Source organism: Stegodyphus dumicola, chromosome 1 (assembly GCF_044657685.1).
Source record: "Stegodyphus dumicola isolate Sdum_Otavi_A_Nest chromosome 1, ASM4465768v1".
NCBI classification, from domain to species: domain Eukaryota; kingdom Metazoa; phylum Arthropoda; class Arachnida; order Araneae; family Eresidae; genus Stegodyphus; species Stegodyphus dumicola.
The window spans coordinates 251,685,627-251,701,118 of record NC_140768.1 but is presented as its reverse complement, the minus strand read 5'-3'; the positions used below and the strand labels follow the sequence as shown (position 1 = coordinate 251,701,118).

The window sequence follows — 15,492 nt, the reverse complement described above, 5'->3', positions numbered from 1 at the left end:
GATAAAATAGATCATGACACAAAATGTCAATGAAATCAAATGTTTCCAGTCAGTGCAGTATTCTGGTACTGAAGGTTACATAATTTTATTTAAAATATTTCATGTAATATAGGTACTTATGTAAAACAGACTGTGTGTTATTTTTAATATATTGTTTTATCTATTATTCATGTGAGGTTACAGATTCAGATACGAATATAATATATTTAAATAAATAACTAAAACAGTATGCATATACTTTAATTAACTGCAATAAAAGACTTAAATTTAAAAAAAAATGACGTCATAAAGAAAATCATGACTACAATCATTAAACAGAGTAGGGCAGATGGAATGTTGTCAACTGTTTTAGTTGGTTTCAACCTCATCGGAAGACTTAAATAGTAGTAAACATATATATCGATAAGTTCAGAAAAACACAGAGTTAAATAGCGTTCTTAGTTTGTTGCAGTAATAAATACACCAACAGTGTCTTTTATATTGACAAAGTAACTGAACACGTGAGACGACATCGACAGTGTATTCAAAACTGATTTATTTTTTACAACATACAACGTAGAAAGAGATGTAGGAAGGATAGAAATCAAGAAAAAACACCACAGATGACAAAGACAGCATTTATTACTTTGTGAGGATAATGGACTGCCCGTAACAAATGACTTTATTAATAAAGCAAACCCTGCGGCCTAGAGGGAACAAGAAAGCAAATAGGTAACCTTTATATTCATGCTAGTCTATATGAGATCATTTCATGCTGGATGCCTTTTACTACATTCATTAGGTTCCTATAACAAGACAACATTTTTTTCCTCGAACCTAGGAAACTGAATTGAAGGAAAAAGAAGTCTTGACTATATCGCAAACAACTTGTTCGAATCAGAGGTGACAACATAGTAATAAAAAGCTAAGAACAAATATTTCTCATATATGTCACGTCTGAACTCCCATTCCTCTGGTGACTTTGGCAACTTAGTTCATTGCTGGAGTTCTAATACCTTCTTATCAAGGACTATAGTTTAATTATCATGTACTGGAAAATAATCTGTTGAGGGATAGTATCATGAAAGAGTGACTAATAGAGCAATTGAACATCATATCTTACCAAAGAAGTCCATATGTATATAAAATTTCCCGTAATTCAGTCTTAAAATTAAGATTCCTAAATTTAAAAAGTAATTATGAATTCGAAAAAGAAAAGAGTAAAATAAAATATATTTGACTGAATATAAAATTTTTAAATTTAAAGAAATATCGAATTAGCATTCCGAAAGGAACAACATTTTCAGACCGTTTGGTTGATATTTTATATGTTTATGATAAATAAACTCAGCCTGATTTAGCTTACATGAGCGCACAGGAACTTTTAATAAAATCTGGGTAACATACATCAGTTTCAATATAAGATATAGGAAATAAAATAAATTATAAATATTTATGAATTTGTAGCTTCCATATAGCAACCAGCGAATGAATGGTTAAAATTAGTAGGAAAACGCCTAGGCATTAAATTAAATAAATTGATAAGTTGGAATATCGTCTCATAGGTCCACCATCGACCGAATAGTAAAGTCACTGAACTCTGGTAGCGGTTTGAATCTCCGCGAACGCACTAGCTACGTAGGCATTTTCTTGGTTTTTCCAATGTGCAATGTATAGGCGAGTCAGTTTCGTCCGCGATGTTTTCGGAGGACACCAAAAATTATTGCAAGCTCGAATTTCTTAAAAGAATTTTATATTACATACTGTTACTAAGAGTTACTTTTATTATCTCATTTGGTATTAGTTGAATTCAACAACTTAGCTTAGTCTTTATTTGAGAGAATTTGATAAAATCAGTCTTTACTTTTGCAGATGATAAAACTTCAAATTCGAAAAATGCATGCTTCAAGTTTATAGTGCTACTCTAATATATATTTGCAATTATTTTATTTTCCAAATTCTTCCTTTATTGATCTTTTTATGAAGTCTTACGTGTATCGTTATTATTTGCAGTTTTGAATGTATTTCAAAAGCTTTCTACATGTATTCCAGAAGGAAAAAAATGCTTTCTTCAAGATAACATGTACAGAATTGTATAAAACATGAACAGGGGAATACTTCTATTGCATTGCGAATTTCCACTATTAAAATGAACAACATTTTCAGACCGTTTGGTTGATATTTCATATGTTTATGATAAATAAACTCAGCCTGATTTAGCTTACATGAGCGCACAGGAACTTTTAATAAAATCTGGGTAACATACATCAGTTTCAATATAAGATATAGGAAATAAAATAAATTATAAATATTTATGAATTTGTAGCTGCCATATAGTAACCAGCAAATGAATGGTTAAAATTAGTAGTTCTGAAATTAGTAGTTCTCTATTAGTTTTGAAAATTTAAGAAGATTTTAGGTGTAAAAAAATCGTAAATGTAAAAACAAATCCACAAAATTTCATAATTTTTTCTATTATTTCATTTCTTACATAATCGGTGTAATCTTTTAAAAATTAAAATTAAATACTTTTTTCAAATGTAAATAATTTTTCTACTTATCGACTTTCGTTTTATAAACAAAAACTTAGTACAAGACAAAAGATATTGTATTAATGAAAAAAAAAATAATAAATGCGTTCCTAGTATAATATATCATACTCTATTCACTAAGGAAAAGATCTGTCCTAGTTGAAGAAAACGTCCCCCAACTTGGATGCTGGTGTCATGCAAAGACGTGGTATGGTTATCACCGTTTGACAAGGTTTCAAATATAAATAAAAACTAAACTCAGCGGAACAGACAGACCTTAGAGAGCCATGGCCGGCAGTGCCCTGATATCTGCTTTCTAGACTTGGGCTCCAGGGCAAAGAATTTGTATTGTCCAGGGTGCTTGTGCATCTTTTTCAAAAATTAGAAAAGAAGGTAAAAAGAAAATTCTTCTTACTTTTGTTTAAAAGTCGTTGTGATACTGTGTGTACTGAATAATGTTAACACAAGTTAAAATAAAGTGCAATAAAAAGTGTAAATACAAGATAAATGAAATTATCACTAGAATGCTTACAAATAATAAGCGAATTTAAAACTCAAATCAAATTGGAAGTAATATGTTGATTAAAGACAAGCTTTAAACATTTGAATAGAAATACAATGGTTAAATAAAACTTAAGCAAAAATACAAAAAAGCGGTAAAATAGCCCAATTCGAATCTCATTATTGACTCTTCAGGGGAAATGCATAATGGTTTTCGAATTGAGCTAATTCCATATCGCGTGTTGTCAAAACAGAAAATCTAGACTGTACACGATACTTTTTTGATTATTTTACTGATAAAATAACCCAGATAAAAACTTTAGTCTCAATTTCTCTGTTTCAAGCCCACCAGCGGCCGAGCGGTAAAGACGCTGAACACTGGTAGATCGGTCCGAGGTTCGAATCCTGCGAATGGGCTGGCTGCATGGTCGTTTTCGTGGTTTTCCCCATGATTAACGTGTATACTAGCCAGTTTTCCTTAGAAAGTCCTCCACGAAGGCATCCCTGCCTTTAGGCAGATAGCCCTCGTGTGCTTTGCCATAATTAAATAATCCAATCCAATCCAATCCTTCTCTGTTGCATTTCCCGACGCTTTCGCTTGTAAAAGCAAATGAAAAACACATTAATGGTGTAAAAAAAAACTACAAACTGGCCTGGTTAGGCAAATGTACAAAATAAAATAAATAGCGAATTGCTATTATTAATAATACAAGACTTTTAGGGTGGACTTACTAGCTTAAAGAGTTTAAAATTTGTAAACGAATGAAAATAAAAACTTTAAAATTTAAACTAAAAGCGAATTAATTTGTGTCTTGCTATGACCAAATATTAAAACAAGGGAAAGATTTTTTTTAAAGACCTTGATCGGCGACTTCTACTGTGATGACCCATGTGTTAGCAAATGGACGTTTGTCTCCAGAAAAGATAAGAAAGTTGCTAACCAATGAGGTGTAATGACATAAAAGAGGAAGAAACGTCCTGAAAATAGAGCCAATGAAAAGAGACAGACAGTTTGCACAACCTGACTCCGAGTGGAGGGGGTAAACGGTTGAAGAAGGAAGGCGTCTTGCTCGACGAAAATTCTAGTAAATTGGGATGAGGTGAAATTCAAAATGACTAATTCCACAAAATGTGAATAATTGGCCAAAAAACAAGTAGAAATTGGAAAAATACAGTAAATTGTTAATTAAAGTCGGAATTCTTCAAGCTAAAGCGCTTTCAAACTTCATGAAACGAAAAAGGCCCATAAAAGCAATAACAGGATAGGTATGACCAGAAAAAGCTTTAACATCTATTCAAGAATAGAATTTGAAGTACTGAGCCAAACTGAAACTAAAATTGAAGTTGTAAGAGGAATTAATTTTACATTTTTACATTAGATCATTTTAATTAGCCATACATTAATCACATTCCCAATGGGATTCAAGTAAAGAATTCCTTTATCTAACTCAAAAAATATTAAAGAATAGGTAAATGCAAGCTTTTTTTAAGAAATTTTTAATGACTGTTTTTGGAATAAGTTTGCTCTGTAAGATAGTAACAAAGTAGAGTACCTCTTCTTGGAAGTGTTTTGTATTATTACAGATTATTTTAACTCTAAGAAGTTGTGCATTAATTGTATTGACAATGACCTTTATAGAAATATTAGAATTCCAGTTAGTTAATTTCAGTGTAGGAAAGTTGAAATCTCTGCGTTTATCGTAGATTTTTATAAGATTGTACTCTTTAATATGTAAATCAAGGTAAACTACATCATTTTGAACTGTATCAGTAGTATTAAGCTTGAAGCAAGAAAGGTAAATATTAGCTTTTTCAATTTTGTTGACGTTGTTAAGTCAATTACATCATCTGTATAACGAAAGATGTGTTGGTAATATTTTTAATCTTCAATTTTCAGTGAACGTACAAAAGTAAATTCTTGTGTGAAGAGGAATAGTTCACAGATTGCGGTTGAAAATTTGCCGCCCATAGGTATAATTTATATTTGTTTAAAGATGTTGTTATTAAATTGGATATAATTAATAAAAAGAACACTTGAAAGAAAAAGTTGCCAATCTTCAGTAGTTGTAGTGATCTTAGGAAATAAATAAATTAGGGAGAGTAAGCAAGCTACTATGAATTTGTTCAAGTGGTAAAGTAGTATAAAGATTCTCAAAATCGTAGTATTAAATATGTTCTATTTTAAGTGAATTTAAGGTCTTAAGAATTTGTTCGCTGCTTGAAATCATCCAGTTGCAATGTTGACCTTTAAAATCAAAATTATTGATAACATCTCGAATGAGTTGAAGTTTTTGTGCAAATAGATAATCTATTTCCTTTAAATAACTTCTGGTACTGTTAGCTATGTACGTGAATTTAACTGAAGTCTTATGAAACTTTGGAAATGCATAGACATTTGCAAACCTGTTATTAAATTTGTTAGCACGGATTTTAAGTCTTTTATGAAGTGCTTTAAATTTATTGAAAAGTATTTTAGCGCTGGTAGAGATTTTTTGGTAGGTACAGCTGCTATGCAATTCCTTATGCAAAATATCGTAATATTTTTTTTTCAATATGACACCTAAATTATTACTAGCTTTGTCGATTTTGGTGAGGATAAAACTTTCTTGTAGCAGATTAATTTGAGATTCAAGGTGCCTTTTATTGTGGATTTGACTGTAACTAAATAGCTGGAAAAGCATAAGTTTTGTTGCTTTCCATTCCAGAAATGTTGTCGTGGGTAAGTTGATGCTATTACTAGCCAAAATAATGTATTTATTAAGATCATTACTGAACTGTTTTAAGCAATAGTGTTTATTAAGACTGAAAGTTGGACGAAATTTGGTACCTAGTTGCATGAGTTCTTGCAGTTGCTCATCTTGAATGATGCTAAGATCTCCTGTGATAATATGTTGGTGAAAAGGATCTACAAATTTATTGAAATCATGAAGCTGGCAATTTCAAATGCTATTAGCTACTACATCGTGGTGGTAAATTATCATGTTACCTAAAGCATATATGTATAGTATATATATATATAAAGTCATGCTTATTTAGTTGTGTAGTACATATTTAATTTTCTACTTCCTATTCAATATCACCTTTTCGAAACGTTTAGCCTTAAGTTTTTTTGAAAGCGAAACTATTAATTTAATCCTTAAAAGCGAAAGTTTCGTGAAGTCGTTAGTCCAAATCTTGCGTCATGATACGAGTGAAGATCGACCATAATCGTATGATCGACATTACGTACCATAACGATTTAAATTATAAATATGCATTATGTGGGCAAATATTTATACATGTGAGAACTATTTAAATCAGCCTCAATTTTTTTGGTGTTCCTGACACTATATTTACATTTATGTTATACATGAAAGACATAAATGGTTTATTAATTGCTTAATTTGTTTTAACTAACTTTTAACGCTTAAATTATTGCAAATTTAGCTAATGCAAAGCTTGCAAGTATAAAATTAGTTAAACATCACTTTTTAGTAATCACAATCTTTCACACAAACACAGATGATATGTAACCGAATAAATCAGTGTAATGGGATTGCAAAAATTGCTTTCATTATTTTTTTACAAAGTACTTTTGATTTTGTGTTTGTGAAATTTTAGTTTTCAGAAAGCTAATCTTTCGATAAAAAGAAAAAAAAAAGTTATAAACTGAAAAATATTTCCAGGGGGAGAACAAATTTATATTCTTAAAATCTGAGCTTTTTCTCATTATTTACTTCTGCATTTACCACTAAAACTTCTGCATTTAGCTAAATCTTCCCATATAACTGTATCAAATCACCATCTAAACGTTAATTAACCGCAAGTGTGTGAAAGTGTGTGTTTGTGTGAAAATTGTTAAACCTCTGATTTTTTTATCACCCCATATAAGGCAAGATTTGAAATTTACCTCCCAGCACTGCGTTATTTTTAACAAATTTTGTCGTGGTTAACAATGAGTGTTGTCATTTTTAATGTTAGTATTTTATATTTGAAGTGCATTGTATAAAAATGACAGTACAAGGCTCAACCTCAAGCTTATTTTTCTTAATACAAAATAAACCGAACAAAAATACTGCAAAAGTATAAACTTAGCTATAAAATAAATAAATTTTGAAAAGAACGGTATCATCATTTTTCCTGTAGATGGTTATTTATCCTTTTGCTTGAGTCTAAACACGAGTTAAATTATTTTAATTTTTCTCATTTTCATTCTGTAATAATATTAAATTTTTCTTCATACATTCTTCTGCATCTGTTTTAATGCAAGGTGTTTAGAGTGTTTTATACAGCAGGTTGACTTAAAAAGCATTTAATTAGAGGAATACGACTAAGAAAGGGAATACGTCTCGATTATTTTACCTTCTTTGACAACTCACTTGGGATCGAATCCTGTAGAATTCTAAACTAGAATACAATATTGCATGTTTTATTCTTAGATTCCATACAGTCTACAAATCGGATTTAATTCCCGTCTTATTCAAAAATTTATTTCGCTACTTTCTACTTCATTGTTTTAGACTTTTGTGTTGTAGAAGGGTATTACTGAATTCTTTTCTAAGTCCTTCATATTTCCATATATTATTATTATAAGCCCTTCTTATTTACGTAAGATTGAGAGCTGAAGATGCGATATAAAATTCTACTTGTGTTAATATTGTGAAATTTATATTATATTCAAAAAGTTATATTTTAGAGGAATATAGTACACATTCCTGCATTCACTTGACACTTCACAGAGAAAGGCCATCTTTGCCTAGCTTTTCTCTCTTAAAAACGTTTCCTTATGGCACATTATGGGTTTCATTTTTTATGGCGTAAAGAGAAAAGACAATTATTATCAATTCATATGAAAAGTCAATTTCAAATTTTCTGCCATGTCAGAGTCTTATTTTGTGCCTATTAAATCATGTCAAGTAGCTTAAGAACTTAAAATAACCCTTACTAACTGATGTTATAAAACAAGAAGCAAAACTGATATGCTAAGTAGACAATATGGTGCATAGCGTATTGTGTATTGTGAAACTTAACGTGATTTAGTTGACATCATGTCATTGACATCATATGCGTGTGTGTGTGTGTGTGTAAGGTATAAAAATATGATGGAAATTTTGTTAACAAATTAAACTTAATTGAAACAAATTAGCAATTGCCTTTAAAAAGCACAGCCCCCTTCAAGGTATATGCCTTTTCCCTGCTGTAAACGTATTGCTGTAAACCTTTGCCCATTCACTGCTTAGGATTAAAACAAAGCGTTCGCAGTGTATAAATCTTTAGCTGCCTTGTGCGTATTCACGTTTTTGCCTGCTGCTACCAATATAACTCAGGTCTCTCACTTCGCTGTACTTCATTTTCTAGTATCTAAAATGCAAGCTGCGTGTACAAAATTATGGTGTGTCTGTTGCACCTATAATCACATGTGGAGCAAAAATTGTGTCAACAGAACTGCTTTATCGAGTAATAAAGTTATGTTAAATTCCGCCACCTCTGTCTGCAAACCCATCAGTCTATCTTCGCAATTAATCATTGCCATTGAATTACAGCTATCAACTGCAATGTTATTTCGACCATGACTAAAAATAAATTGATTTCATCTTTCCTAGCCTTACTAGCTAATTCTATACTAAGTTATATCGACTTATCAACACAAATATTACATATATATTATGGCTTTATTTATGCATTCAAAGTTTAATTAACGCTTTGATTATTTTTCCTGCCTAAATATAACTTTTATTGTTTAGCTGATACACCAGGCTGCGTTCCTGTACCGCTAATTTAGTAGCTACTGTAAAATGATTACCTTGAATATTCTAATATTTTACTTGTAAAGCGATTGGAACGGTATTTGAATGTTTACATCATCAATTCTAATTTTCGCTCTGTGATATATCTTTACATATATGAGGTATTTATCCCACCTTCTTAGCATGATTTTGTGGTGTGGTGGTCTGCACGCCGGGTGCGTATTCCAGGGATCAGCGATTCGGTGTTGCTCGACTAAGGTGTTGCTCATTTTTTATCACTCTTGCTTTCAAAAAATACCTAATGCCTCCACAGTGGCGCCCGAACTAAAAGGGTGGTGGATGATGATTTTCCCCCACCCAGGATTTGGCGTTTGGTTTCCAGAAAAAAAACAATCTCCCCTTTAAAATGGAGAGTATATAAGGTATTCTCCTGCCTTCTTAGAGAGTCTACGTGGTGTAGTGATCTGCACGCTGGGCAAGTATTCCAGAGGTCCGTGGTTCGATTCCCGGAGACGGCGTTGCTTATTTTTCATCTCTCCTGCTTCTAAAATATAACCTAATTGTCTCTACACGTTTTCATCCATCATTCTCTCCAACGGGGATACAATACGCTACGGTTTGTTTTGCTTATAATTGTTTCTTTAATGAAAGTGAATTTCAAGCATCATATTACGTATTTAAAAAAAAATTTTCTGAATTATTGATATAAGAACCTTTCTCTTAAAATTAAATGCCAAAAAAATCTAACTTTCAGAGGAGCAGAGCTCGTGCCGTAATGTTTTTAAATGTTTTGATGAATTTTTCATCGAAATAAACGATGTTTTCATTGTAATAAAGTTTATGTTTTATTACAATAAAATTAAAGCCAATAAAAATGTAATAAAACAATATATTATTCGAATTGGACACCATAAGCTATGCAAGTACTTCAGAAATAATTATTAGAAACTTTGGCGTTCGGTTAACTAACATTTCATTTTCTGAAGGCATATCTTAAACTACTGCATATTTGATTAAATTCAAACTTATAAAGTTAACGTTTTGATTATTTGAAATGAAATTGATTTAATACCCTAAATATCTTCCTTAATTATGTGGTATAATACTAATAGTGAATACTTACGCTAAAAATATATATAGACTGAAAATGTATTCATTTAAGTTATCTGATGTGCTATAGTAAGTATTTCACTCTTCGACACGTAAGTGCCTGAATGAATAAAGTCATTATAACACATACAGTTTTTCATTCTAAATGTCATTCCCATTAGAAAGCTGTTACAATATCTATTTACATCGACAACCCGTATCAAGTATTAAAGTGCAAAATATTTTTCTTTGAATTTCATCATCTAAAATAGTCTTCTCGGTATATAAAGCTCTTACATTTTTACCATAAGTGAGTTCCACGCTTCAGTACCATTTTCAGAGTAAATCATAAAATTAACTTTATTAAGTAGTGTTTAACTGATATATGTAATAACAGTTAAGTATGAAAAACCGCGTTAACCCGCCTTAGGATAGAGTAATTGTGGCGGAAGATAAAATGTCTAGCAAATTATTTCTGTAGCTTATGAAATACTAAGATAAGTTAAAAAATAAATATCTAAACTTATATCATTTTATAATGGAATATTCTTTCATAACGAAGTCTGGAGAAAATGAACAATTATCATAAATTACTAATCAGTCTTGAAGAATTATTCATAAATATTTGCTTGCAGAAAAAGATGTATACTTACCATCAGAATTTGGCGTATACAAAAAGAACATATTACCCTAGAATATCTGCATTAAGCTGTGAAATTTATTAAATGTGTTATACATTTATGCAGAAATCTTTTATTTATAAATATACTTAAAAGGAAAAGCAAATATTAAGCGTTTTGAATAACAAAGCAGTATACACACTGGACACTTTCCCGATAAAACATCAAAAACTAGGTGTTTTGTGCTTTTGATATTGGTTTCTTAAAATATTGGTAAAAAACTTCTTAGAAAACCTCTCTAGGGTTATATAATCAAGTAATTTGCAGTTGATGGTACATGTATTTGACTATCGCTTGCCTGTTAAATTGTACGAATGAAGCAAATTCAAAAATTCAAGATCATCTTATATGTAGACCAATACACTATTTGCAATATGGGTACACATCATATGTACTTCACTAAATGATTACTGTAAGTTAAAAGTGACAGCATAAAATAAATAGGTTAAATTTTCTTCCTACCCCAAATGGGATTAATGTTTTAATTAATTATCATAAACAGGAATGAATAATGAGTGAATAGATGGAAATTTATGATTTACACTAAGCCACTGAAGTTCGTTCATTAAAGTAACCGAATAAACAACCATCATCGGATTATGCATCTTATTTAAGGCAGCTTTTTATTATTGCAAACTGAAGTCAGTGCGTAGTTTCACCTTTTTATGTGTATAACAGTGAATTTATTTCATTACGAAATAATGGTTTAGTGTTAAATAAATATAGTGTGAAGATTAGTGGTTAAAAGTAAGTGGTAACAAAGAACTCTGTATCATATACTTAAATTAGTGATAACAAATACTGGACGTTCAACAAGTTGCTATGGAAAAAAATTATTATTACTATTATCAAAGTAGTGATCAACTACTGGCGATTAAGGGCGGTATTTTCAGAACTGTGACGTACTTAGAAGCATCTCACGTAAGCAACCTTGGATGAAACACAGGAGAGAAAAATCGCAGTACATTATATTAAATGGAACATTTTAGTGCCAGAATTAAATTTTTATGATTTTTTGAGTACTTGAATGTTTAGATAAGCAAAAATATGCTATATAATTTACTTAAATTTTTAATATTAAGGAATTTTTAATTTTTTAAATGTTGTTTAAAATTTTTAACTGTTCATCCTTCAAAATCCATCATTCCTCCGTTAAAATAGCAAAATTAGGTAAAAGTAATCTACTTAGTATTATTTGGTAGTAAAATTTTCCACAGTTTCTGAAGAATATATTTTTCTGCGCAGAAGCTGTATCTCACTTTAAAGAACAAATTAATAAATCCACTTGATGCAATTAAATACATTAAATTATTATTTAAACTAATCAATTTAAATTAGTTAACATGTATATTCAATGACGTTAACAGTGACAAATATTTCAGTCTAACTACAAAGACTGAAATTATTACAACTTTCTGCAATAATTAACGAAATTCAAGAAAAAAAATCTGCTGACTTGCATAATTTAATTGTTAACTGCAGTTTCTGTATCTAAATAAATGAACGCAAATTTTGTAGAGCAATTACTTATTCCATATTCGGTTGTCCGAATTAAATTATATAAATAATGAATAAGGATTATAGCACAAATTACCAAATGCCTTATTTGGGCAAAAATAAATGCATACTGCTCTTTATGCAACGAATGTGAGATGAAAAAAATCATGTTAGCTTTTTGTGGTTTTCCCACTATTTATCAGCTACTTAGTCATCCAAAAGGATTTTTAAAATCCTTTAATATGATTTAATATTGTAATAGTAAATAAATTACAACATTTTTAATGCACATCACTTTATATTTTACTAAGGTATATCATGTGACGCATGGTTTGTGATAGTGCACTACTAAACTAGTTCTTTTTTAAGACGTTCAATGGTATCTAAAGAATGTTTGGATCTCTTTAAATACAAAAAACTGTTTAACATGAAAAAGCCATTAGAAAAATATAATTTTTTATACCACATATCTGTTTAATATGATTTAATATTGTAATAGTAAATAAATTACAACATTTTTAATGCACATCACTTTATATTTTACTAAGGTATATCATGTGACGCATGGTTTGTGATAGTGCACTACTAAACTAGTTCTTTTTTAAGACGTTCAATGGTATCTAAAGAATGTTTGGATCTCTTTAAACACAAAAAACTGTTTAACATGAAAAAGCCATTAGAAAAATATAATTTTTTATACCACATATCTGTTTGTCCTAGATATCTACTAATTTATTATATAGACAGTTCTGTAAAAGTTTGAATACAGAAAGAACAAAATAAATAAAATAAGGAAAGTAATTATTGTAATAACATATAATACTTAATTAAAATTTTACTCACCTGTCTATAGAGATGGCCATAAGAGTGAAAACTGACGCAGCAACGGAAACTATAGCGATAAAGTTCGATATCTTGCAATAGGCTTCTCCAAAGGGCCAGTGTCCGTCCAGCATATATACAAAGTTAAAGATAACATTCAGTGTGGACACCATTGTGTCCGCTAAACTCAAGTTCACTAAGAAATAGTTTGTGACACTTCGCATTCTTTTGTGAGCCAACACAATCCACATTACGATAACATTGCCACCTGTAGCAACGAAAATCATGCCTCCAAATATCAGACTCCAAACTAATTGTTGCCACCATGGAAGTATAAATACATTTCTCTCGGGAACTTCTAAAGTAGAATTCAGTATGGAAATTGTCTCATTCATATCCACATAGTCCGCCATAATTATAACTCAAATCTACACGGAATATTTGCTTCTCGAATTAAATCAGTTCTTTGCTTTATTTTGCTCACAAAGATCAGAATGCAGTTCAAAATTATATACGAAATTCTCCATTAAATAAATATTTACATAGTGATGATAATTACGTGTAACAAATATAAATGAGTTTGCGTATGATCATAAATTAAATAGTCATGCACAAATAATGAATACGTATGAAAGTTCAAACACAGTTCAAGAAAGCCAGAAGATTAATAATATAAGTTGTAGTTGGTAATAGTTCCTTTTAGTAATATTAGCTGCAGTGTGTAACAGTTTGTTTCAAAATATATCTTCTAAAACAATCTCGTGGAGAAATACTGCTGAATGAAATACATTATTACGAATAATTTAAAGTAAAATTTTTTTGAAAGAGACATTTTATTGCGAAAGTGACTGCTTGATACATTGACGAATTTTTAAATAATTTTGCCTTTAAACTACTATATTTTCTTTTGAGACAATGCAAGCAGATGTTAAAATAATTTGAAAATTTATTAAGAAACCCAGCATAATTTTCAGTCGACGGTTTTAAGTTCATTCAGGAAATAGTAATATTTTCTGTTTCTATATAATTTTGAAGAGTACACTAGTTTTTATTTCTGGTTGATTACTTAAATGATTAAATTTCATTCTAAAGTTAATAATGATATGCAATTATTAAATGAACTGTGAGTTTCAAATTAAGAAAATTTTTGAAATGTGACTATGTTAATAAAATTATCTATTAAATATACTGATACATTTAAGCTAAATATTTTAACAAATTAAATCTTACTGGTAAATTATTTTTCAACAATCAATAGGAAAATAATTTCATTCTCTTGCAGTAAACATTGTTTTCTTTCAATGATTCAGAAAACTTTTCATTTTTCATAGTAACGTTTTCCTTCATATTTGAAATAATGGCTATTGTTAATATCAGAAATGACAATGCAAGTCTGCTGGTCTACTTTGAAATTTTTCCTGTTTAAAATCCATATACTCATACTTCATGCAAGTACCAAATTAAATTATTCATTAATTTATTTGAAGCTGAAGAAGAAATTTAAAATGTGTCTGCAAACTTCACCGTTTATAACTTCCTAAACAATACAGGGTTTGTTACGGAATTTTCAGCGCTTTGTCTTCTATTTGTAAAAACGAAATAACCATTTGTAGCCAGAAAATTGTTTCAGCTTTCACTGCCAAGGAAATGGTAGAATATGTAAAATTGTCATTGTTGCAGCAGCAAAACGCTGACGTTTTCTTAAATATAATATTAATTAGATACTTAAAAAAATTCTTTTACCTCCTTATTTCTCTTCCAATGAAGATGTGCCCTCAAAAGAAAAAAAATCTAATCTGAACACCTCAGAAAATTCTTTAGAGCTAAAGCAAATTTCAGCTTTTCAATTTAAGAGAGTCCAGAAACGAAACATCTAAGCTCAACTCTCGTCGAAAGGTATCTGAGCCAAACTCTGCTCGCTGAATCGAAGCGCATAAACGGTTCTTGGCGGAATACGTAAGAGGGCGCTGTAGGCTTGATTCTATTATTTATCTGATCGTCGACGTTTGCTTTGTTTCTTCTCTGCAAGTTTCGGTTTCGAGTTGATGGCCCTATCAAAATTCTCTCTCGGCTTTTAAAGTACGACACCCTTGTTATAATTAATCTCCAATATTCAGTCTGTAATTGAAAATGTATAGGGAATGAGAAAGTTTATTTTGGACTTTGTGGAAGTTATAAGATGAAAGCTAGATCCTGCATACTTTTCTGGAAAGCAACACTCCATCTTTTGCTCATCGTTTCATGGATATATGATAAACTAACTTTTTAAGTTATTTTATTTAACATTTTTGTTATAATTATATATTTAAATTTTTATTGGTTTAATTAATTTATTAGTTCATTTAATGTGCATTCATTAGAGGCATATAAATGATTTTACGCATTTATAAAAGAGCAAACATAAATTTTAATTTTCAAGTTTTAACTAAATTAATTGTTTAAACATTTGGTTTTTATCCCTTGTCAATATACGGTATAGAACCAGACTTCGAAACAAAAGTATATTATTTCAGCATTATAACGGCATACATAATCTACAGTTTAGAACTATGATTAATGTATTTATATCATAATTATCTGAGACTGATTTTCTTTTATTTTCTTATCTTTCATGAATTAGATTCTTATGAACTAAATCTTGTGTTTCAAAAATCATGCGGTAATGTG

General features: G+C 30.1%; 1 protein-coding gene across 1 annotated transcript in view; it reads right to left on the bottom strand.

The window, feature by feature from the left end:
• The window catches only part of LOC118189644 (tachykinin-like peptides receptor 99D), a 386,548-nt gene extending 371,851 nt beyond the window's left edge, over positions 1-14,697 (bottom strand). Inside the window, exon 1 of the mRNA XM_085827305.1 lies at positions 12,847-14,697. Within this exon, the coding sequence (XP_085683431.1) occupies positions 12,847-13,238 (392 nt within the window). The 5' untranslated portion in view covers positions 13,239-14,697. The remainder of the gene's footprint in view (positions 1-12,846) is intronic.
• Positions 14,698-15,492: the final 795 nt, after the last annotated feature.